The sequence below is a fragment of the Tupaia chinensis genome, unplaced genomic scaffold, assembly GCF_000334495.1.
Source record: "Tupaia chinensis unplaced genomic scaffold, TupChi_1.0 Scaffold148108_1, whole genome shotgun sequence".
NCBI classification, from domain to species: Eukaryota; Metazoa; Chordata; class Mammalia; order Scandentia; family Tupaiidae; genus Tupaia; species Tupaia belangeri.
In genome coordinates this window covers 301066-323389 of record NW_006207959.1, presented here as the reverse complement: position 1 = coordinate 323389, position 22324 = coordinate 301066, and the positions used below count along the sequence as shown (strand labels likewise).

At 43.1% G+C, this 22324-nt stretch overlaps 1 protein-coding gene and 1 long non-coding RNA gene across 2 annotated transcripts in view; both read right to left on the bottom strand.

Annotated features, from left to right (window-relative positions):
• The window catches only part of HLX (H2.0 like homeobox), a 7879-nt gene extending 5292 nt beyond the window's left edge, over nucleotides 1-2587 (bottom strand). The window contains 3 exon segments of the mRNA XM_006170196.3: nucleotides 21-423; nucleotides 1873-2118; nucleotides 2524-2587. Of these exon segments, the coding sequence (XP_006170258.3) occupies nucleotides 21-423; nucleotides 1873-2118; nucleotides 2524-2587 (713 nt within the window).
• Nucleotides 2588-11383: 8796 nt separating this feature from the next.
• Nucleotides 11384-19220, bottom strand: LOC114006452 (uncharacterized). Its single transcript, XR_003548165.1, has 3 exons — nucleotides 19182-19220; nucleotides 12133-12264; nucleotides 11384-11414 (listed from the first exon to the last, which is right to left on the bottom strand). It is a non-coding gene; the product is annotated as an uncharacterized LOC114006452 (long non-coding RNA).
• Between the last annotated feature and the right edge of the window lie 3104 nt (nucleotides 19221-22324).

Below are 22324 nucleotides of genomic sequence, written 5' to 3'. Positions count from 1 at the left end.
GGAGGCAGCCCGGGGGCGACGATGTGGGCGGGGGGAGCCGCGCCGCTGCCGCGGTCTGGCTCGACCGGGTGGGTGGGTGGTTAGCTGGGTGGGTGCGCGGGGAGGGGCCCGCTAAGTCCGGGAGGAGGCGGCGGCCCAGTCGAGGACAATCCGCTTTCGCTTCTTCGCGATCGCTGGAAGACAGGCCGCGGAGCCAGAGAGCCACCGAGGGAGGAAGCGAGGGCCGGATCCCGGCCGGGCACCGACTGAGCCCTGGCCTCACTTTAAAGGCGGCGAGGAGCTCGCGCACCCCGCGGGCTAGAGGCGAGCGAGGGGTGCTGGAGCGGCCAGGAGGATAGGGGCCGAGAGTCCGCACACGGTGGGGAAGCGGGGAGACAGGGGCTGGACACCGAAAGAAGAACCCAAACAGCAAAATCCTAAGAGCTAAATTTAAAACAACAACAACAATAATCCGTTAGTTAAAAAAAAAAAAAAAAGTATTAAGAAAAAAAAAAAAAAAACGATTTGTCAAGGAAAGGAAGAATACTACATAAAGCATTGATAACAGGAATGAGTAAGAGCAAGATAAGCATACTGAAATGTTATAAAGTGGAGAGGAAAGAAATTGAGGAAGCTCACATGAGGTTGAAAGAACGAAAAAGGAGACCTTTGCTGAGAAGGACAGAGGAGTAGATATATTAAGTTGTCAGAAAAGTCATGACGTCTTTATCCATGCAAAAAGGTGTCATGACTTTTTTGACGATCCAATATGTTAGAATTATTACTAAGGGGAATTCAAGTGTTGAATGAGCCTCTTCTCTCAGTTCTCCTTCACCTGGGATTCAATTAGTTTTGGCTTCACTTGGGACTGGTTATGGTTTACTGAATCAATATCTGTATTTGTGCCCACCTGACAGAAGCACAGATTTCTAATATCAGAGTTATTAAACCAATGAGGCAAGCTCTGTGAGCTCCACAATTCCTTGAAAGTTAGAAGCCCTAATTTCTTGTGGAACAGAGACCAATCCTGCCTTCAAACAAGGGGAAATTAAAATTAAATACCATGTAGTCATAGGGCAAGGCCATATGGTTCTGCCACAATTACTTGGGCAACAATGGGGATTTGCTAAAGTCATTTTACCCAGAAAATCAGAGGTCATCAATGTCTTCATTAAACAAACATCACCCATTCATATATTTATTAATCCAATCATTCATTTGTTCTTCCAAAAGGTATTTATTAGCACTTTAATGTGCCACACCTACATTAGAACTTGGTTATAAAAGTGAGTTTGAGCACACAAATCTACCCATGAGAAAATGGCATAGAACCCTGTGTACCTTGTACCCATGTCAATTTCCTGGCTTAGCTATTTTACCATAAACATCCGAGATGAAACTGGGTGAAGGGAATATATGGGAGATATTTCTGTACTATGCAACTTCTTGTAAATCTGTAAGTATTTTGAAATAAACATTTTTAAAAAGTGAGTAAGAAACAGTCCTGAAAAATATAAAAAAAAAAAAAAAAAAAAACTCCTCTCTAAAAACTCCCAAAGTTTTGGCAGGAGCTTTCGAGTCAGACCCGGGGTAGGACCTCGATCCGAGCGCTCATTGGCCGTCCTCGTGACCAATGGGAGCTGGGAGTGGAGGGGAATTGGGGGAAGAAGGGGGTGTGACAAAGGCGGGCCACGCCCCGGCCACGCCAAAGTGTTTGCTGCGGCCGCGTGGGCTGTGCAGTGTACAACGCGTATTCCTCTGCTGCGTAGGGGCCGCGCGGCGGCTGCGGGACTCAGACTCTAACTTTTGGAACTCTGAATCGCCTCCGGGCGAAGAGTGTCGGTCTCAGGAGCTTTCCTAGAGCGCTCACCCGCAGGGCTCGGGGCGGGGTACCTGTGCTCCCGCGCTGTATCGCGGTGCCAAGCCTGCCTCTCGCTGGAGTGCTGAGTACTTCGGCGGCCTCCTGGTTCCCTGCTCTTTGGGTTCCCACGCTCCCGCCGGATCTCACTGCTCTGCTTTTCTCCCAATAGTCAGTGCCCTCGGCAGAGCCGGCATCTTTCCCGAGCCCCTGCCCGGATGCTGCGGCCGAGTCCCGGCCCAGCTCGGCACCACGTCTGCCTCGCTGGCTCCAGGGAGATCCTCAGGCAAGCCTAGGGGGCGGAAAGGCCGCAAATTAGTTTTATACTGAGCTGTCACCCAGTGACAGCTTAAACGAGTGACTTTTCAAACAAAATAAGATGAATGGCTCTGAATGTCTACCTTAGACACAGCGAAACCTTTCCCTGGAGCCTGAGTGACAAAACAAGCCGCCTTCCGAATCCCAGGAGAATGGCACGCGTCCCCTCCTGTGCTGCACCTTGTAGGAAATGTCACCCTCCCTTCTCCGCCAAATCCCCGGATCACGTGGGGTCCGTTGTTTTGCAAGTGCCCACAGGAGCAAATTTCCTTGGGGTTAAATACTACTTTCAGTTCGGTGACAGTTTCACCAGGAAGCCCCTGGGCCTGGTCGCAGGAGGAGCTACAGGGATGGTCAACGTCTTCCACTCGCGCTGTGGGTGTTTAGAACGCGGGGTGGGTGTGGTGGTGGGGTTTTCTGCAACATCCACATCTCCAGTTTAAGAATTCGTTCTCTTTTAAATTATAGTCAGAATGGATTTCACCACCCCTCTCCCAAACAAACCACAGGCCACCCAGATGAGCTGTTCTTGCATATTTTCAGAAAGAAAATAAAATAATAACAGTAATGAAACCACGAACTGTTTGGTTTTCGATTGTCCTAATAATCGTGTCCTAACAGAGCGTCTGTGGCACTTTTATTTCCCTTCAATACTAAGACGTCTTACCTAATAAACCCCCAAAGACAACAGAATTTGTCATGTGTATCTAGAGTTCAGGCTTTGGGTTCATTACATTAATTTCTAGTCTTTTCTTTTCTTTTGAGCCCCTTATTGCAGATTTTGTCGTTTTAAGCTTTTGATTTTCTCCTGGAAAGTAGGCAATAACTAATTGATCCCTTCCGATCAGCCAGCCCTGAGCCAGCTCTCTCTCCCTCTTCGACTCTCCCTTTCTCTCTCGTACTAATGTTCTTGCCCTGCTCCTTCAAGCCGGGACAGGGGTGCTATTTCCACAGAGGTGAATGGGTGTGGTCGGCCGATGGCAGGGAAATTTGAGGCAAGAGAGGCAGAAAAAGCGTTCCTTCTGTGTCTAACTCGAGACAAACTACAGAGCCGCTTGGGACAGCTTGGGCTGAGGGTTTTGGCGACACTGTTTTCTGTAACTTTGCGCACCCGGGAAAGTCACTAGCATTGAACGGGTACAGGGGCCGCCATGGGCCCTCTGCTCCTTCCTGGTGCGATTTCCAATTCGGCTGTGATTCCAAATAGCGACCACTCAGATCGGAACCAAAACCCAAACCCGGGCTCTAAGAGAAGCGCATTTACTCTTTATCCGCTCCTGGAAATAAGATTCTGCCACCCTCGTTCACCCGTTTGGGAACCTCCGGAGTGGGCGCCGAGTGCAGACTCCGGAAAATGCGGGACTTTCTGGTTCCCCGCGGCGCTTACGACCTCTATCTGCTGCGTCTCAAGGTCCCTAGGGCTATGCAAAAGCGACGAAGGCGAGGCCCCGAGGGTTCCCCAACTCCCCGCCCCGAGACTCCTCGCCAGGCTGCGCCTCTCAACCCTAAAGGCCCCAGGCTTTATTGCAAGTTGCAACTTTGTACGCGCTCGCCTCTGCTTTCCCCTGCTCTCGGCTTCTTTGCAACCACATCGGCGCCACTCATGGCCTAACCCGAACTCCTGAAGGCAAACGAGATCCCAGTTGCCCAGTTCCGCGGCCCGGGCCTAGGCTCCGCTAGTTTCTACACTGTTCTGAGTCCACAGACTCCCCTCCTCCCTGCTCCCCACCCCTCAGAACCAAGAAAGTGGCAGGAAACCCTGAGCTCGCCGGAGTTCAGGTCATCTCCTGTTTTTTGATGGACTCAAACTCGGACTAAATGAGCGGATGTGCCTGCGAGATTGGTCTCAAAATAGAAGCGGCCTCAGTATTTTAGGATACTGCAGAAGTCCTTATTTCTTCCGGAGAAAAACTCTATAATGACTCCTAGCACTTCCCCTTTCAGTATTTGTGCAACTTTATCTCCACCGGCAAGTTGCTCGGGTGACGCAAATCCGTCCTTGTGTATTACAACTACCAAAATAAATGCGCGGAAATCAATTCCCTTCTAGCAATGAAAATATAAATATACAGCTGCGACTTTCCCCTTTAATCTTTGCTTTCCGAGCTGCTCCAGGCTGTGGTGAAATGAACTGGCTCAGAGCTATTGAGCCGGGCAAGGAGGCCCTTGGGGCAGAGGCAAGGGATCCTGGGGCCTGGTAACCACCAGGATTGAGACTCCCGCAGGACAGAAAAGGGCTTAACTAAACCGAGTTCACTTGAGTTTGGTCTACACAGCCAAGGCTCTGTTCGCTTTTCCTGTAAGAGGTTGCATCGGATTGGGGTTTCTGCTCACTTCTGGTGGCTGTTTTCAATGCTTTCAACTCTCAGCTTTTTCCTGAGTGGATAGAGCCAAAGACTGTTACACCACACTGGGAATGGACAGTGTCAGAGAAAGTCCGGTTTATAATCTAACAATTTGGTTTATAGGGATTTAGGGTTAAAAGTAGGAACCTGAACCAGGAGCTTCCACAGTGACAGTGACAGAGGCTAAAGATGATTCCCAGCATCCTTTGGCTCTCCCTATCTTCGAAGCCGCCATACTTAAATCGCTAGTGCAAATGCTTGTCCTAAACCTAGGCACACAGATCCACACTGATGAAAGTGAATGCTGGACTTTGCTTAGTCCAGGAACCTAACTGTGTGAGAGCTTTGGCTGGCCAGATCTGCTACCTACTTTTGTTTTTCCCTTGGAGATTCCATGAAAGAATGTGCAAAGCAGTTGCTCTACAGACTTCCCCCTCCTTCATTAATCTTCAATACCTTTTCAAATACAGTACCTATTGGTTTCAAAAAAGAGAGGGAAGTCATAATTCACATTCGAAAAGAGAAGGAAACAGCACATCCAGCTATTGGGAGATTTGAGAGATTTGTGGCAATGGAGAAATTGTATATTGCGCTAGTCTTTCTGCTAGCTAGAAATTTAGACCTCTGGGCCCAGCACCCACTTTCCACATTTAGTGGTAAAATGTGAAACTTCTTTTTCTTGTGAGTTCTACATACTAGAGTTTAGGACTCTAGGGACTGCCCGGGCTTAAACACCACACACACACACACACAAACACACATGCACGCACACATGCACATGCAGATGCACATGCACACACACATATGCTCAGTGGGGATTGGGTTATCCTAAGTAAGCTGCAAGTCTCTTCTTCTAGATAGTTCCTAAGTCTTTGAAGAGCGTTGGCTTTTACTATGGTAAAGGAAAGGCCACAATGCAATTGGACCACAAATCTCCATAGCCATTTGACTTAACCCTTCTTTCTTTTCCCCATTTCCTAGGTGTGGCAGACTCACAAGTGTCTAGCCTTCTGTGTGGCCATGGCCCTGCTCTTGTGTTTCTGCTTGCAGGTCTAGCTCAGACCATCGTTTGGGTCTGATCTTGCTTGCTCTTTCCTCTGTCAGTTTCTCACATAGTTCTCCTCCCTTATCACTAGGATATTTTGTGTGTCTTTTATATACACACAAGTACACAGAGCAGGGCAAGCAGTTTTGGTTGGCTCCTATTGCAAAGAGTCACTACTCTGCTCTCCAAGTCATCTCCACATTCAACCAAGAAAGACTTCAGGTTTCGTAAAGCCTCTTACAAGTAGAACTCCTTGCAACATGGTACATTATAACAACTCGTGTATATTTCCAATCAAATTCTGTTCCCAAAAGAATATAGTCTGGGAGACCATCTGCATCATATAGGATATTAAATACTTCATTCAGCAGGGTCCTATTTGGTGTTGTAAATGGTATTCTCTCCCAATTTAGTAACCATGTACCTCGTTGAAGCTGAATTTGATGCCCAAATTATTGAATCTGAATGACTGATTATGGCAGGAGAAAGTATAAGTGAAAAATCATACAACAGTAAGACCGGCAAATGGCATGGTGGTTAAGACGCAGGACTCCCACATGGCCAGCTGTGATTAAAATCCTGGACCTGGTGGCTTGCTTTCTCACTTTCTCCCTCAGTCTGGTGAGCATACATGCTCATTATTTATTAGTGATAGATAAAATTAAATAAATCATTCTTTTAAAAGATCATACAAAATGACTTCCAAAAGTTCATGGAAAAATAAAATGAAGATACTAGTTTACATTGGTGCAAAAATTTGAAACCAGTCCATAGTTTTTTCACAGTATGCATTTTCCGTGAACTTCTTGGTGACCCCTTCCCCCATATATTGAAAACAACCGTGATGTAGGGAGGCAAAGATGAAATTAACTGCCAAGCAGTATTTTTCCCAAGAAACAAATAAGCCTTCCTTCCCCTAGAGATGGGTTTTCCAGGTTAGAGTGTGGAAGGTTCTGAGGACAGAAGAGAAACTCAGATAAAAGGCAGGAATGGGATAGGATCTGAAGGCAGAGGATCCAGGAGCCACTGAGAGGGATTATGTTGATAAAGCAGAAGAGTTGTCTCTCAGTCTGCCCACCCACACCCCACCAGAATTGGGACAGCTCTGGATTTAATGACAGAATCCTGTCTCCCCTGTTTGAGCTGATCAGGCCTCAGCATCTCCTTCCTCTCTGAGGAGCCCACCTAGTACTGAAAGTTGGGTCTCTACTGACACCTGCTGGACCATCTCTGCATTGTTTTCTGGCAGTGCCTTTCCTGTGCCAGAAACAGACTCATGATGAAAGTCGTCTCTTCCTTTTGCAAAAATGTGGGTTGCTAAAATTGGCAATGACCAGCAACAATTTCCTTCCAGATTGCCGACAATATGAAAAGATCTTCAATTATGTGTTTAAAATCACTGGATAGGGTAAGGGAACTGGTCATTCTTCAATAGTAATAATATACATTTGACAGATCTCAAGGTCAGTTCACATTTATTATCTCTCTTATTCTTTAAAATAACCAATTGTAAGGATGCAGAGGAGCGATTATTATCCCGATTTGAGTTTAGGAAGTTGATCCTCTGAGAGGTTAAGTGGCTTGCCCAAGGTTGCATAGTTAGGAAATGCTGTTACAGGAGCCCGAGGCTAGTTTTCTGACTCATCAACCAGTGTTATGCCACTCAGCCAATTTCTTTAGAGAAAACAGTTTATTCAGAGGAAAAACTTTTCTGACCTCGACCAGAATGTGCACTGGCTTGAGGCCAGGGTCTGAGAAGAGAACTTTGTCTAACCCAGAGATCATCACACAGTCACTGTTAAACAAGGGCAGATCAGTGACCGGTGACTACATCATTAATTTGTGACTGGAGGTATTGGGACAGCCCTGACTCCAGAGCCTTTCTCTCCTGTTCTCTCAAGGTACCAAATTCTACTGAAAGATGCCTCCTTTGGAGATGAGGCACTGCAGTATGACTTAGTGTAAATGACCCTTTTCATTGCGTGAATATGTGAGGGCAAGGGGGGAATTTGAAAGGGAGAAGACAAGAGCGTCAGAACAGGAGGTACAACCAGGGACGCAGGCCTTTCTGAGGCACACAGAGAATGGGGCAGGAGTCTGGAGGCACAGGCCGCTTGCAGGGCTTGAAAGAGGGAAATTGGGGGATGGCATTTTAAAGTTTTTCTAGGCTCTGTCTTCTCTATGCACAAGTACTCTAATGTAAAGAAAGATGATGAAGAAAATGGTCACAAAATTCACTGCTGTTTTAGGTCTGCAGTTCCTTTCCTTCTGTTCCTTTGTGGGCCTTACTTTGTATTTTTTTTGTGTTTTGTTTTCGTTTTCGTTTTTGTTTTTGTTTTTTTCTCATTGTGCTTTTCAGGATCTACCAAAGAAGTTTTACTTCAAAAATACAAACATTTCAAATACAAACATTTAGGTTACTCACTGATGACTTCTTGGACACCCCTGGAAAACCACGTGAGCAGAAGAGTAATGTGAAAGTTTAGCTGGTCCACACAGGTGGCAGAGAGTGAATGGTTGACAGTTATCCATGTAATTCAGGCTCAAACTCTAGAAAAAGTTAGTTTAGCATTATGAACCCATACAAATGATTTTCTGATTTCTTAATGTATATCTAGCCACACACTCAATAGCTTTACTGGTTTGTCTTATGTACTCTTAAACTCCATGTCTCAAACTGAACTCCTGGTTGACCTCTCCAAATTCTTCCTTCTCCAGGGTTCTTGGTAAAAGTACTAGAGCATCACCTTTTATTTTATTGTTTTCTTTTTTTTTTTTTTAAATTCAAGCCAAAAAACAAACTCATTTTTCATTCCCTTTGGCTGATAGATTACTAACTACCAAGTTCGTTCTTTTTTTTTTTTTGGAGAGGTTTTTGCTATAGGGCGCGTGCACTTGCCAGACAGACAGAGAGAGACAGAGAGACAGAAAGCGAGAGAGAGACAAAGAGACAAAAAGCGAGAAATCACCCCCCCCAGGAGGGATGGCCACGCCGTAATCCCTTCTCCTCCATTCTCGTCTCGGAATCTTGGGCACGCACACACACGCGCCCTGTGTGAGTTTTAAGCCACCGAGACGCGAACCGCAGTCGACTACGTGGGAGTCCAGCGACATAGCCATTACGCTAACTGCTGGTTCCCTCTAACTACCAAGTTCTTCAAACATCATTCTTCCTCATTGCACTCTCCCAGCCATCATCTTCTCTATCATAGCAACTTCCTATCAGTGACCTCCCTGCTACTGCTCTTGCTTGCCCCATTTGTTCTATTTTCTACAGTCTGAGGGATCTATTAACAATTTGTTTATAATTGCATCACTCTTCTGTCCAAAATCCTACTGTGGCTTCCTACCATGATTAGCATACAGTCCTCAATCCTTCACGTTATCTGCAATGTTCCCCATGATGAAGGCCCTGTCCACTCGCCCAGCCCCGTCTGGTTCTACTGTCTTTGCTCTCTGTGAGAGAGCTGAGTAGGATCTCTTAGTGTTGCTATAACAGAATATCTGAGACTGGGTGATTTATAAAGAAAATAGGTTTATTGGGCTCACTATTTAGATGGCTGGAAAGTTCAAGAGCACACGACTGGCATCTGGCTGGCCTCTATAGCTGTGTCACAACATGGCCAAGAAAAGTAGAAAGAAAAGCAGGTACATGCAGAGACATAGCGAGAGAGAGAGAGAGAGGCCTGAGGGCAGTCAACTTGCTTTCATAACAGCCTGTCCTTTTTGGACTAACTAGGAATAACAGAGATGAATTTACTCTATTCATGAAGAATCTACCCCTACGTGCAAACACCTTCCAGCAGGTCACACCTCCCAATATTGCCACATTGGAGGTCAAGTTATAGCGTAAATTTCAATGGGGACCCCCAAACCTTGTCATTGGTCTTCTCTGTGTTCTGTGGATACACTGTGACCTCTGCTGCTGTCAGGCCACTCAGACTTCTCTTCTGAGACTGATGGAGTTGAAAGAGAGAGGATTGCTTCTTTCTTTGAAATCACCAGTTCTGAGGAAGATGTATGGGAGCCAGCAGTAGCATGGTGGTTGAGGTGCTGGACTCCCACATGGCTGACCATGGTTCAAGTCCCAGACCTGGCGGTTTGCTTTCTCACTTTCTCTCTTTCTCCCTCTCTCTCTCATTAAATTATAATAATAATAATAATAAATAATTATTTTGAAAATGTATGGCTGGATGCCCATCTTGCCCTCAAGAAGAGAAAGTCTATCTAAAAGAGAAGCCAAGAAGAACAGAGAGAGACAGAGAGGAAGTCTGGATGTCAACATCTGGCATTCTGTGAGCTGTTGAGGCTCTCTTTGTGAACTTTACTATTATTCCATTATTATTTCCAGAGTCTTATTACTGTTTTTTCCTCGTTATCCATCGCTTTTATTGGTATGCCATTCCATGATGTGAAGGCATGATCATGTATCATGATCATGTATCATGCCTTCACATCATGGAAAGGCATACCAATAAAAGCGATGAATGCCCTACTGATGGGGGGATTCCAGTTTTTTTCAACTATGATCAACGCTGTGTGAAACGTTGTATGTAAATCCTTGTATAATAGCAACTACTTTGATGGATGTAAATTGATATCTCATTATTATTTCAATTTGTCTTCCACTTATTTCTGGTGAGCATGTTGATTCTGCTACTCTTTCACATAGCAGATGTTCACAGTCTTTGATGTTTGCCGCTCTAATGGGTAAATGCACAGTAACTTTTCTAGCCCCTCCTGTTTTTAACATGATCTTGTCAGGAAGGAACTCAATGTCCACAAACCCTCTACACTCGCCTGAAACTTCTTTTTCTCCCTACGATTAACTTTGGAGACTTCTGGGACCAGCAGATGACATAATGGCTATGTCTCTGGACTCCCATATAGTCTACTGTGGTTTGAGTCCCAGACCCAGTGGCTTAAACACACGCCAGGCATGTGTGCATGCATGCCCAAGATCCCAAGAGGAGAATAGAGGAGAAGGTATTGAGGAGTGGCCATCCCGCCTGGGGGGGGTGATTTCTCACTTTCTGCCTTTCTGTCTCTCTCTATCTTTCTGGCAAGCATATGTGCCATATAGCAAAAACCTTTCAAAAAAAAAATTGCAGACTTCCGTGCTTCCCACATTGGTAGCAAGCTTTCTAGAATCAGAATTCAATGACTGGCATAAAACTGTGTGCAATTCACATTGGTGAATGGAAAGAAACCCCTCAGTTTCTATTCAGTTGTCTCTGCATTACTAAAGAAAAATCATTCTGAATATTAAAAATATTTAACCAGCTAGATACAGTTTAGAAATCAGGCCTAAGAAGGCATGTATCCAGACTGTCTCACCCGCTGTCCTTGCCCTCAATCATAATATCCAGGTCACTTTTTTCCATTGCAACTGGAAAGTGGAGTCTATTTTGGTTCCAGCAAAGCCCTGAACAAGCTGTATAACCCTCTGGCTCTGAGAATGCCTCTTAGCTTCACATGTTTCATCCCTCTCTCTAGTATTCACCCTTCCTCTCTCCATAGCTGCCATCTGCAATGGAGACTTCTCCAGGAAGCATGGCATGTGAGGTGCTCAAGAGACAGGAGCCTGAGAAACTCATGGGTAGATTTTAGGAGGTGTCTATGCAAACACCCAGAAGCAGGCATCCTTAGAAGCAGAGAGCCTCAATATAGACATGGAACAGCCTGTTATCCCAGTCTGCTGGGAGGTAAAGGGGGTTCAGTTACTCTCCCTTCCTCTGCTTCATTTTCCTCCCCTATAACAAACATAATTTTAGTCATGAACGCTATAATGAATCTTCCTCTGAAATTCTCTTAGAATTTTCTAAACTTACCAACCACCTCCCTGGTTCCCAGTCTTCTTACTTCATGTCTAGATAGATAGAAATAGCAAGTCCGAGGGTCAAGCACTCTGAGAAACACTTAACAACAGTCATTTTTGAGCCTAAGATCATAGTTAATAACTGGTGCATACTGGATTTGAGTCTGTTTTTTGCCTTCTAGGCTCCTTGTTCATTGTTGATGGCTAATTTTATGTGTCAACTTGACTGGGCCATGGGATGCCCAGATATTTGATTAAACGGTATTCAGTGCCTGTGTGTATCTGTGAGGGTGTTTCTAGCTGAGAAACATCGAATGTTAGACGGAACAAAGCAGACTGAAACGTTGAATTACATTTGAATTGATAGATCCAGTAAAGCAGATCCCCTTATACAATCTGTCTGAGGCCTAAGTAGAACAAAATGTGGGGTGAAGGAGATTTCTCACTTCCCTGACTATTTATGGGCTGAGTTATCAAGGCTTCTGCACTCAGACTGGAACTCACACCATCCGTTCTTCTAATCCTCATGCTATCAGTCTCAAACTGAAATTGTACCACCAGCTCTTCCAGACTTCCAGGCTGCCCCCAGATTGTGCGAGTTTTTAATCCCCATAATTGCAGGAGCCAAAAGAATACATAGATATGCTCTGTTTCACTACAGAACCTGATCATACACTCATCTATTCTCCAGTCCCTCTTTCTTTTTATTCTTTTTATAGAAAATGGGATGGAATGTCCTCTCCCAGACACCATGTACCCCATGTAATACCTTGCTCAAGTGTCTTTTCTGGTCTTTTACATCTGAAAACCTCCATTTCCACTGATTCAGCCTCACTCGCTCTACCCAGTCAAGTTTGTTCTCTTCTACTCCACTCTTTCTGACTGTTTCCAGTCCACGAAGCTGAAAAGGAGAATGCCTTAGCATACTGAGTCCTACGTGACCTGGCCCCCTGACTTCATTTCTCCTCATTCTCTCTCACTCACTATGCTTCAGCCTCACTGGCCTTTCTGTTGCAACATGCTAAGCTTAGTAACTTTGCACTTGCTGATCTCTCTGTTTAGAGTACCCTTCCCTGGAATTTCATATGACTACCTTGAGTTTGTCACCCAGAGCTCAGCTTGACTGTTAACATTTTTTTTTTTTAAGAATTACTTATTTAATTTTATTTGTTATCATCATTATATTTTAATTTTGCTATAGGGCACATGCACTCACCAGAGGGAGAGAGAGAAAGTGAGAAAGCAAGCTACCAGGTCTGACACTTGAACCACAGTTGGCCATGAGGGAGTCCACTGTAACCACCATGCCACCTGCCAACCCTCAACAGTTATCTTATGAAACAGACTATCTCTGAAACCCACCCCTCACTCTCTGTCACATTTCCTTATTTTATTTTCCTCAAAGCATGTATAAATATTTGAAGCCAGGGCTGGCAGGTGGCATGGTGGGTTAAGGTGTTGGACTCCCACATGGTTGACCATAGTTCGAGTTCTGGGTCTGGTGGCTTGCTTTGTCACTTTCCCTTTCCCTCTCTAGTTAAATTAAAAATAATAATGAATAAAATAAAATAAATATTTTTTAAAATACCTAAAGCCATCTTATTTATTTATATTTATTTATTTATATTTTTGCCATAGGGCACATGCACGCTCCAGAAAAAGAAAGAAACAGTGAAAAGTCACGCCCCAGGGGGATAGCCATGCTGCCAATTCCTACTTGCCCAGTGTAATCTTTAAGCTGTCAGGTCTGGGACTCAAACTGAAGTCAGCCATGTAGGAGTCCAGCATTTTAATCACCAAGCCACCTACTGGTCCCCTTATTTACTCATTATACATGTTTATTGTTCTGTCTTTTTCCACTAGACTGCAAATTCCATGTGGACATAAGTTTCTCATGAGTTTCTGAAGGATCACCATGGTATCTCTTATAAGAGCAGCAGGCACACGGTAAATGTTTATTTGGTGGTTGACCGTCAACCAGAAAGCTCGTGAGTTTCTTGCTCATTCTATTATCTGCTCTGAAATTGTTGTAACATCTCAAATCTAGGTCCACATTAACGCTCTAAGATTATCTTATTTGGTTTCACTACTATCACCTGTTCCACGTCCCTTTTCTAAAAGTCTACAGAAATCACTAATTCTGTGCTCATCATCTTTCTCACACATCATTTTCTTTTTTTTGAGAGGTTTTTGCTATAGGGCTCGTGTGCTCGCCAGACAGACAGAGAGAGAGAAACAGAAAGTGAGAAATCACCCCCCAGGGGGGATGGCCACGCCGCAATCTCTTCGCCTCCATTCTCCTCTTGGGATCTTGGGCACACATGCACACGCGCCCGGCGTGATTTTTAAGCCACCGGGTCTGGGATGCAAACTGCGGTCGACTACATGTGAGTACAGTGACATAGCCATTACGCTAACTGCTGGTCCCCACACATCATTTTCTAATGCCACACATAAGTATCACTATTTGAGGAAAAGTCTCTTTTGTAAGCTGTTTCTTTATATAGTATTCCAAGAAGATGAAGCTTACTAGGTAGTTTAGAAGGAAAAGATAGATGTAGTTGTCAAAAAATTTGTCCAAATCCCAAGAAATACTGTAGGTTTCAGTTCTTCATTTGAAAAACAAAGGCAATAAGATGTTAGTTGATTTCAAAGGCCCTATCATGCTGCCATATTTTATTAAGTCTATGGCCCGCCATCCTTGGTACCAGATGCTTAGAAAATGCAAAGAAATGCTATTAATTTTGCTTCATAATGAGAGTCAATTTGGCATGTGACTCCAAATTCTAAGTGGTTATATTAAATCAGAAATGCACTGGAGGAGAAAGCTTTGCCTCCCATACCCTGTTTTATCTTATCAATAAATATTCAATAGTTCGATGAATTCTCAGTATTTCCTGGTGAAAAATTATAAGTACAATCCACAGAGCTGACAATGAGGAGTAAATGACTACATAGAGGTTAGTATAGGCTCAGTGGCAACAGAGGAGTCAATTTATAGACTTATCAGTGTGTTTCTTAACTTGGTGAGGTTTTTTATTAGGTCATAAAGTCAGATCTGGTTTTCAGCCTATAGGTACAGAACCTTCTTGGGCCTTGTCTTGGATGTATCATGTATTAATTTGCTACACTACATAACAAATGATCACACATGTAGTTGTTTAAAACAATATGTTGGGGCCAGCAGGTAGCATGGTGGTTAAGGCACTGAACCCCCACATGGCTGACTGTGGTTTGAGTCCTGTACCTGGCAGCTTGCTTTCTCACTTTCTCTCTCTCTCTCTCTCTCTCTCCCTCTCATTAAATAAATAAGCAAATAAATAAATGAGCAAAATGAAATAATTCTTAAAAAAAAAATTGTCTTGAGAGCTGGATGGTAGCACAGTGGTAAAACACAAAGCTCAGTGAGGCTGACCCACATGGCAAGGTTGCTTGCTCATGTTTACATACTTTTCCAAGTTTGCCAGGACACATGTGCCATGATTCAGGGCTGGCTAAAGCTAGGTATGGATCGCAGCATCCATGTCCTGTTGGGGTTCTCTATCTCTGTCTCTCTTATCTCTCTAGGTCTCACTCATAAAAGAAATGAAAACATTTTTTGAGAGAGATTTTTGCTGTAGGGTACATGTACTCACTCACCAAAGAGACAGAGAGACAGAAAACGAGAAATTACCTCCCCCGTGGGGGGGATGGTTATACTGCAATCCCTTCTCTTCCATTTTCCTCTCAAGATTTTGAGCACATATGCACATGGTGCCAGCATGAGTTTTAAGCCACCATGTCTGGGACTTGAACCATGGTCAACCATGTGCAAGTCTAGCGATGTAACCATTATGCCATCTGCTGATCCTAAGAAATGAAATTTTAAAAAACTTTTTAGAAAATCTTCTTAGGCTGAGATGTTCGTCAAGACTACTGTTTTGATTCCGTATTTTTTTTTTTTCATGAAATTGACATTTTCACTTTTTTTTTTTTGGAAGCTTTTGCCTTAGAGCACCTGAGTTCGCTGGAGAAAGAGCTAGAGACAGTGAGAGGGAAAGTGAGAAATCACCCATTAGGGTAGATGATCACACCACAATCTCTTCTCCATTCTCCTTCTGGGATCTTCGGCATGCACAAACACACACCTGGCGTGATTTTCAAGCCACCAGGTCCAAGACTCGAACCATGGTCGGCCATGTAGGAATCCAGCAATGTAACCGCTATGCCCTCTGCTGGCCCCAGATTTTCACTTTTTTTTTCTTTAATGTCCTCTACCTAGATGATATTTTCTGGGTCGTCACTTATTTCTTTCTGATGTGATTTTAGTGGTTCTCTCATTAGTAGCTGTGACCTTTTACATATAGTATAGGTATACTACGTGTCTGTCACAGTTGCTTTTTCCCAGTTTGCAGCTTTCCTTGACTTTGATTCTGTCCCTAAATTTCCATGACAGCTTGTGTCTTCCCAGACAGGCCTGGAAATTAAAGTGTCCACGCCCTCCTTATCACCATCCCTTATCACAATCGAATGTTCCCTGAACTTGGTGGGGGACAACCCCCTTAGCCCTTGTTAGATTTCTCCAGGGCTGTTCAATTTCCCTTGCTGCCACCTATAGCCCAAGATCACAGCTTCTACTCGCACAGCAGCCTGCCCTGTTTACAGAACGTCCTCTCTTTCCTGGGAGCTGAGACTTCTCTCTGCTTTGTTTCAGTTTCCACTCTGCCCAATTAACCCTATCAAGGCTGAACATGCCCGCTGGCTGAGACTAGGGTGATTGCTGTGTGAAGAGCCTGTCTCTTTCTCATTCATGGAAAAAAATAAACTTTTTAAAAGAAAAAGAAAGGGAGACAAGGAACTTTCTAGAGAATGCTTCTGTTGGTTTGTCTGAAAAGTCATAACGCATTTTTGCATTAAAAAAAAAAAAACCTTGAAAAAATGTGTCATTACTTTCCTAATGACCCCATAAGAAGACAAAGAAAAGCTTTCCTCCATCTCCAGAATTAGGAGAACAATAACTGGACCCATCTACCATGTCTCCCCCATCACGAGGGAAATGCGTGCATGAAACCCACACCCACCTGAAAACAAGTGCGGATAAGACCCCTCTGACCCAGATTAAAGAAACCCAGCCCCGGGGCCAGCAGATGGCACAGCAGTTACATGGCTGGGCTCCCACACAACCGACTGTGGTTCAGCCTGGGTCCCAGACGCGGTGGCTTCAGAATCACACTGGACGTGTGTGCATATGTATTCAGGATCCTGGGAGGAGAATGGAGGAGAAAGGATCTCAGCGGGGCCGTCCTCCCTGTGCGGTGATTTCTCACTTTCCCTCTCATTGTCTCTGTCTGTCTTTCTCTCCAGTGAGTGCACATGCTGTAAGGCAAAGATCTCTTAAAAAAAAAAAAAAAAAAAAGGGGGGGGTGGAGGGCAGAGGGCAGGCAGGAGGCAGTGACAGTGACACTTAACCCACCTTCCAAATCCTTGATCAATTCCATAATGAACAGGTCACGATTCATTACAGTTTGCTTTGAAATATATGTTTAGTTTAACTGTTTACCAAAATTGGTTATAATGTTATTCTTATTCTTAGTCCTCTTTTAACATTCTCAACATAAGGAGGTGAAGGCTGTTCGTTTGTTTGAAGCAGGAATATCTCAGTACTTTTGTTCATTTGGATATTACGAAAGAACCAGAGAAAAATGTGGGTGTTTATAGAGAACAATGTAAATTTAACCCTGTGGCCAGAGACAGTAATGGGAATATGTCTTAGTGGAGATGACAGACCAGAGCTAACAATTATCTATCATCCCCGTGGAAGAAGGGGAGGCAACCAAAGTCACCCACCATACAGGGGAGGCTCTTGAATAAGCCTTAATTTTTCTGTTTAAAGCAAGTACTAAACCTGGAAGTTACAAAGATGAAGTCCAGGAGAGTGGCAGGAGCCTACAAGAAGTTGCAGAGAGGCCAAAACCTGTGGGTAAGTTAGACTTCCACTAGATGTGATTGGTAAAAGGCAGGACTTTTAATACATGTCTAAAGAGAAGTCTGAATCAGCTCCATGGTCTGGTGATTAAGGCAGCTGGATTCCACATGGCCAGCCAAGTGCTTCGAGTCCTAGACCTGGCAACTTGAGAAACACACTGGGTACGTGTGAGTGCGCGCACACCCAAAATGCCTATAGAAAGGAGAGATGAAGAAGGGATTGCAGCATGACCATTCATTTTCTATGAGGGAACTTTCACCTCTCCCTCTCTCTCTGTCTCTGGTGAGCACACAAACTTTCTAGGAAAAAAAAGGAAAGAAAAAGAAAAAAGAGAGAGAGAGAGAGGAGAAAGAGAGAAGACTGAAAACACACCAGGCTTCAGCATGATATCAGCTCATAACAGAAAAATCAGAATTACTCAACTCTTATTTTACTCTAGTCTTATCCCCCAGGGAGAATGGTTTTCAAATTACAAATAATTACACTCATTTACTATCTTTTCTTCCTTGAGCACTAAAAAAAAAAAAAAAGTAATTGCCTTAAAATTGTTTAGTTCTTGAACTCAGAGTCACTATATCCCAAAGCATTAAAAAACGTTCTGTTACGACCTTAGATTCATTGTTAACTATATCTTTGGGAATTTGTGAGGAATGGGAGAGATGCCAAAACTTAGAGACAAAAAAGTAAGCCAAATGTAAGGGTTTTTAAACTTCACATTATTAGTAAATGTAATATCCCCTGGAAATTCTGGACTGGACTATTAAGTAAGTCATTCGTCTGCTTTGTGAAAAGCTTATAAATTCCACTGTGAAGTTACTTGACTCTTTTTTAGGAACAAAGTACATCAAATTAATAATATTTATTTTCTAAAAGGTTTTTAAGTGATGGAATAACTCATTCACTATATTCTCAAATGATTTGTTGATTCAGGTACTAAATATCAAGAAGCCATCTAGAGTTCTGGCAACCCTGGCAACCTGGCAGAATAAAACAAAACAAAACTTCTTCCTTTCAAGAAGCCATTCTAGTGACAAAGCAGGTGAAACAGGCATAAAGTGAATAGCTATATATTAATAGTGATAAATATTACGGAGAAAAAAATCAGGATAAAGGTATTAAAAATGAAGAATAATATTAAAAAATACATTTTGGTATACGTAAAACATTCAACAGTGGCCAAAAAATACACTTCAGGATAAGATGATAAAAATGTGAATTAAAAAATGTGATAAAATGTGATGGGGTGCTAGTTGACTGAATTATTATTATTATTTTTTGGAGAGGTTTTTTTCACTGTAGGGCACGTGTGCTCGACAGACAGAGAGAGACATAGAGACAGAAAGTGAGAAGTCATCCCCCAGGGGGGATGGTCACGTCACAATCCCTTCTCCTCCATTCTCCTGCTGGGATCTTGGGCACGCACACACATGTGCCCGGCATGAGTTTTAAGCCACCAGGTCCGGGACATGAACTGCGGTGGAATACGTGGGAGTCCAGCGACATAGCCATTACGCTAACTGCTGGTTCCCTGAATTCTTTAATCCTAATATCAAGTAACTGACATGAACCTGGAGGGGTTGGTTCAGGAACATGCCTCAGTTTATTGTTGGTCCAGTCTTGATCAACACTGGTATTTATGATTTAGATGGAGACTTAGAAAGCATCATACCAAATACACAGTGCAGCAAAGCTAGGAAGAGACAATGAGACAAAACCAATGGGTAAAACCAGTGAGAGCAAAAAGACCTCTGAACATCCACTCTTCCATGACAACAACAAGAACACTGAAAATTAGGGTCAAAATCAACTTTTTCAGAACTCTGAAAATTAACCAAAATTGTCACTTTACAAACCTGGAGACGGTCTTCTCTACAGCACTTTATTTACCCCAGGCTCTGTACAGTCTTCTTCCTCCTCTCTTCCCCGCGCCAGCGCCTTATAAAGGGCCCTGACCAATTGGCACGTTGGTCACGAGCACGGAAGCCAGTCCTCGAAAGAGGATTGGTTGCATGCGGTGTTCCTGTGCTCTCCACGCTCCCCACTGCCCTACTTCCTTAAAGTTGTTTACTGCTTTGAGCGCTCAGCGGGCTTCCGTTGAGCGCCATTTTGAAATAGGCGCTGAGGGCGATGGGCGGGGGTGCTCCACACAAAATCTTATGGCTATTTCAGACATGTCTTTCAAGAAAAATGCCTGAATCAAAAGACTAATGACCTTCATGGCATTCTAGCTTGCCCTGTTCTGAACCCCATGTCCTTGGTTATGTAATAGCCTTGGAAACCAATATCTTCACCATGAGGGTATCATGAAAACCAGCAGCATAGCAGTCACTAGAGCAGGAAGAAGACTTTTGAGCTTCCTACAAGTCCCATTCCCAGAGAACTGTCTAGTAGTTCTCCAGAAGCCCCCACTTCTAGGGCTGTCCTTATTTCACCTGGCTCAGCTTACTCAATGCCTTTTTATTTTCTTAATAGATTTTTGCTCTAGGATGCATGCACTCATTAGAGAGATAGAGAGAGACAGAAAGATATCACTTCCCAGGGGATGGCCACACCACAATCCCTTCTCCGTTCTCTTCTCGGGAATTTAGGCACGCACGCACACAGGCCTGGGATGAGTTTCAAGCTGCTGGGACTCCCACAGCAATGTGAGAGTCCAGCACTTAAACCTCTATGCCACCCAGTGGTCCTGACTCAATGCCCTTTTGCAGAGGCATTGGTCAAAAAAGTTTGGACCCAATGCAGTGGCACAGGCAATAAAGGTGTTGCTGCACAATGCTTGAAGACATGTGGAAAGGTCCTGGGTTTATGCCCCAGACCTACTTCAACGTGCAAGGCATGCCTGTGATCAGAGGGCTGCAGAGCTGTGGGGAAGATCACAGTGTAAAGATTCTGTCATGGGTGCTCATCTCTTTCTCTTTCTGGAAATAAATACAAATACTTAAGAAAAAAAAAAAGCAAAAAACAAAAAACCCACCAATTAACAACAATTGTTTGACAGTGCAGGTATCTGAGGTTGTAGTAATAGTTAGAACAAATAAGAAACTGATTTTTAAAAAGTTAAAAAGAAAGGTTGGGGAATAAATTGTTCATGTGAGGGCTTTGCAAAGCTCTGACACATCCCTGGGAATCTAAAAGACCATGTGCATATGCAGAGCTGGGCAAATGCCCAAGAAAACCTTTGGAGGCCATAATCACTCATCTTTGGCAGAATTTGAGGCTCTGTAAAAGTGGAAAATAAAGGCTAAGTATAATTGTGAAATACCTGCAAAAGCATTAGTAATGCATCTCTAATATGTAAAGAGAGTCTCTTGGCAAGGACAGGAAGAATTATTGATGCAAGGCATATAAGGGAATCTCTGTCCAATAATTAGTTGAACACTAAGCTAACCAAGCAGAGATTTCCGTTGCTACACATAATGAAGAATTTTGGTCGCCACACATATTGACAAATAGGAACTTAATGTGATTAGTTCAAGAAAGTTGCTAAATAAACAACTACTACTACAACAAACAGAAAATGCAACAACTCCTCTTGCCACATTATATTGTTCAAAATGTTGACTTTAAGAAAGAAATTAGAGGCCAGTCAAGTGGTATAGTGATTAAGGCAGCTGGATTCCACATGGACAACTGAACACTTGGAGTCCAAGATCTGGTGACTTGAAAAACATCCCAGGCACATGTATGTTCATGCCCAAAATCCTAAGAGGATAATGGAAGAGAAAAAACTGCACTGTGGCCATTCCCCCTTAAAGAATGGTTTCTCTCTCTCTCTGTCTCTCTCTGTCTCTCTATGACAAGTGCATGCAACCTTTAACGGAATAAGAAAAAGGAAAGAAAGAAAGAAGAAAGAGAAAGAAAGGACGAAAAAGAAAAAGCACCACCAGACATGAAAAGATATGGAAAAGTAAACCCTATACTCAAAAATTAACGCTGTTAATAGAAACTTTGGACTTACTATGAGAAGATTAAAAATCAGCTATAATAAACATGTTCAAACAATTGAAGGAAACCACATATGAAGAATAAAATAGGTCCAGCTCCATGCCCATATGGCAAACTGTGCAGTATGAGTCCTGGACCAGCAGCTTGAGCGATGCACTAGAAGTATGTGTACACATTCCCAAAATCCCAAGTAAAGGAAGAGATGGAGAAGAAGGGATTATTTCCCATGTAGGGAAGAGTGCTTTCCCCTCTCTCTTTTTTGGTCTCTGGTGAATGCATGCACCTTCCAGTTTAAAAAAAAAAGAAGAAGAAGAAGAACAAGAAGCAAGATAAGAGAATGATGTATCACCAAATAAAGAGTGTCGATAAAGGAATATAAATGATCAAAAATCAAATAAAAATTACTGAGTTGAAAAGTATGATAACTAAAATAAAATACTCACTAGAGCAGCTCAGCAATAGACTTGAACTAACAGAATAAAAATATTGTGAATTCTTAAATAGGTCCAAAGGGTTTATTTCACTCACAGAACAGAAATTTAAAACAACTAAAGAAAAATGAACAGAGATTTAGAGATATGTGAGACATCACCAATTGTAGCAACATATGCACAATAGAAGTCCCAGAAGAAGAGAAGAGAAATGGCAGAAAGAATATTTGAAGAAAGATGATGAAAATTTCCACAATTTGGTTCTTAAAAAACGTATTTATTTATATTGTTAATAAGTTCTATGAAATACAAGTAGGATAAATATAATGAAACCTACAGGTAGACATGTCAACAGTTGAAAGACAAAGACATTCTTGAAAGCAGCAAGAGAGACACAATTCATTACATTGAGGAACTCTTAATCAGATAAATAACTGATTTCTTTTTTTTGTAGTTAAGCCAATAGTTATTCAATTTCCTTGTAATCATATTCTCTAAGGCATAAGTGGTTGTTATTTGGAAGAATACAACTTTTTTAAGGCCTTCTATAGTTGAATTTTAGTTCAGAAATACATCATGACTGACTGGTGTGAATTTCAGAGAATCTGCTCTGCAATAGG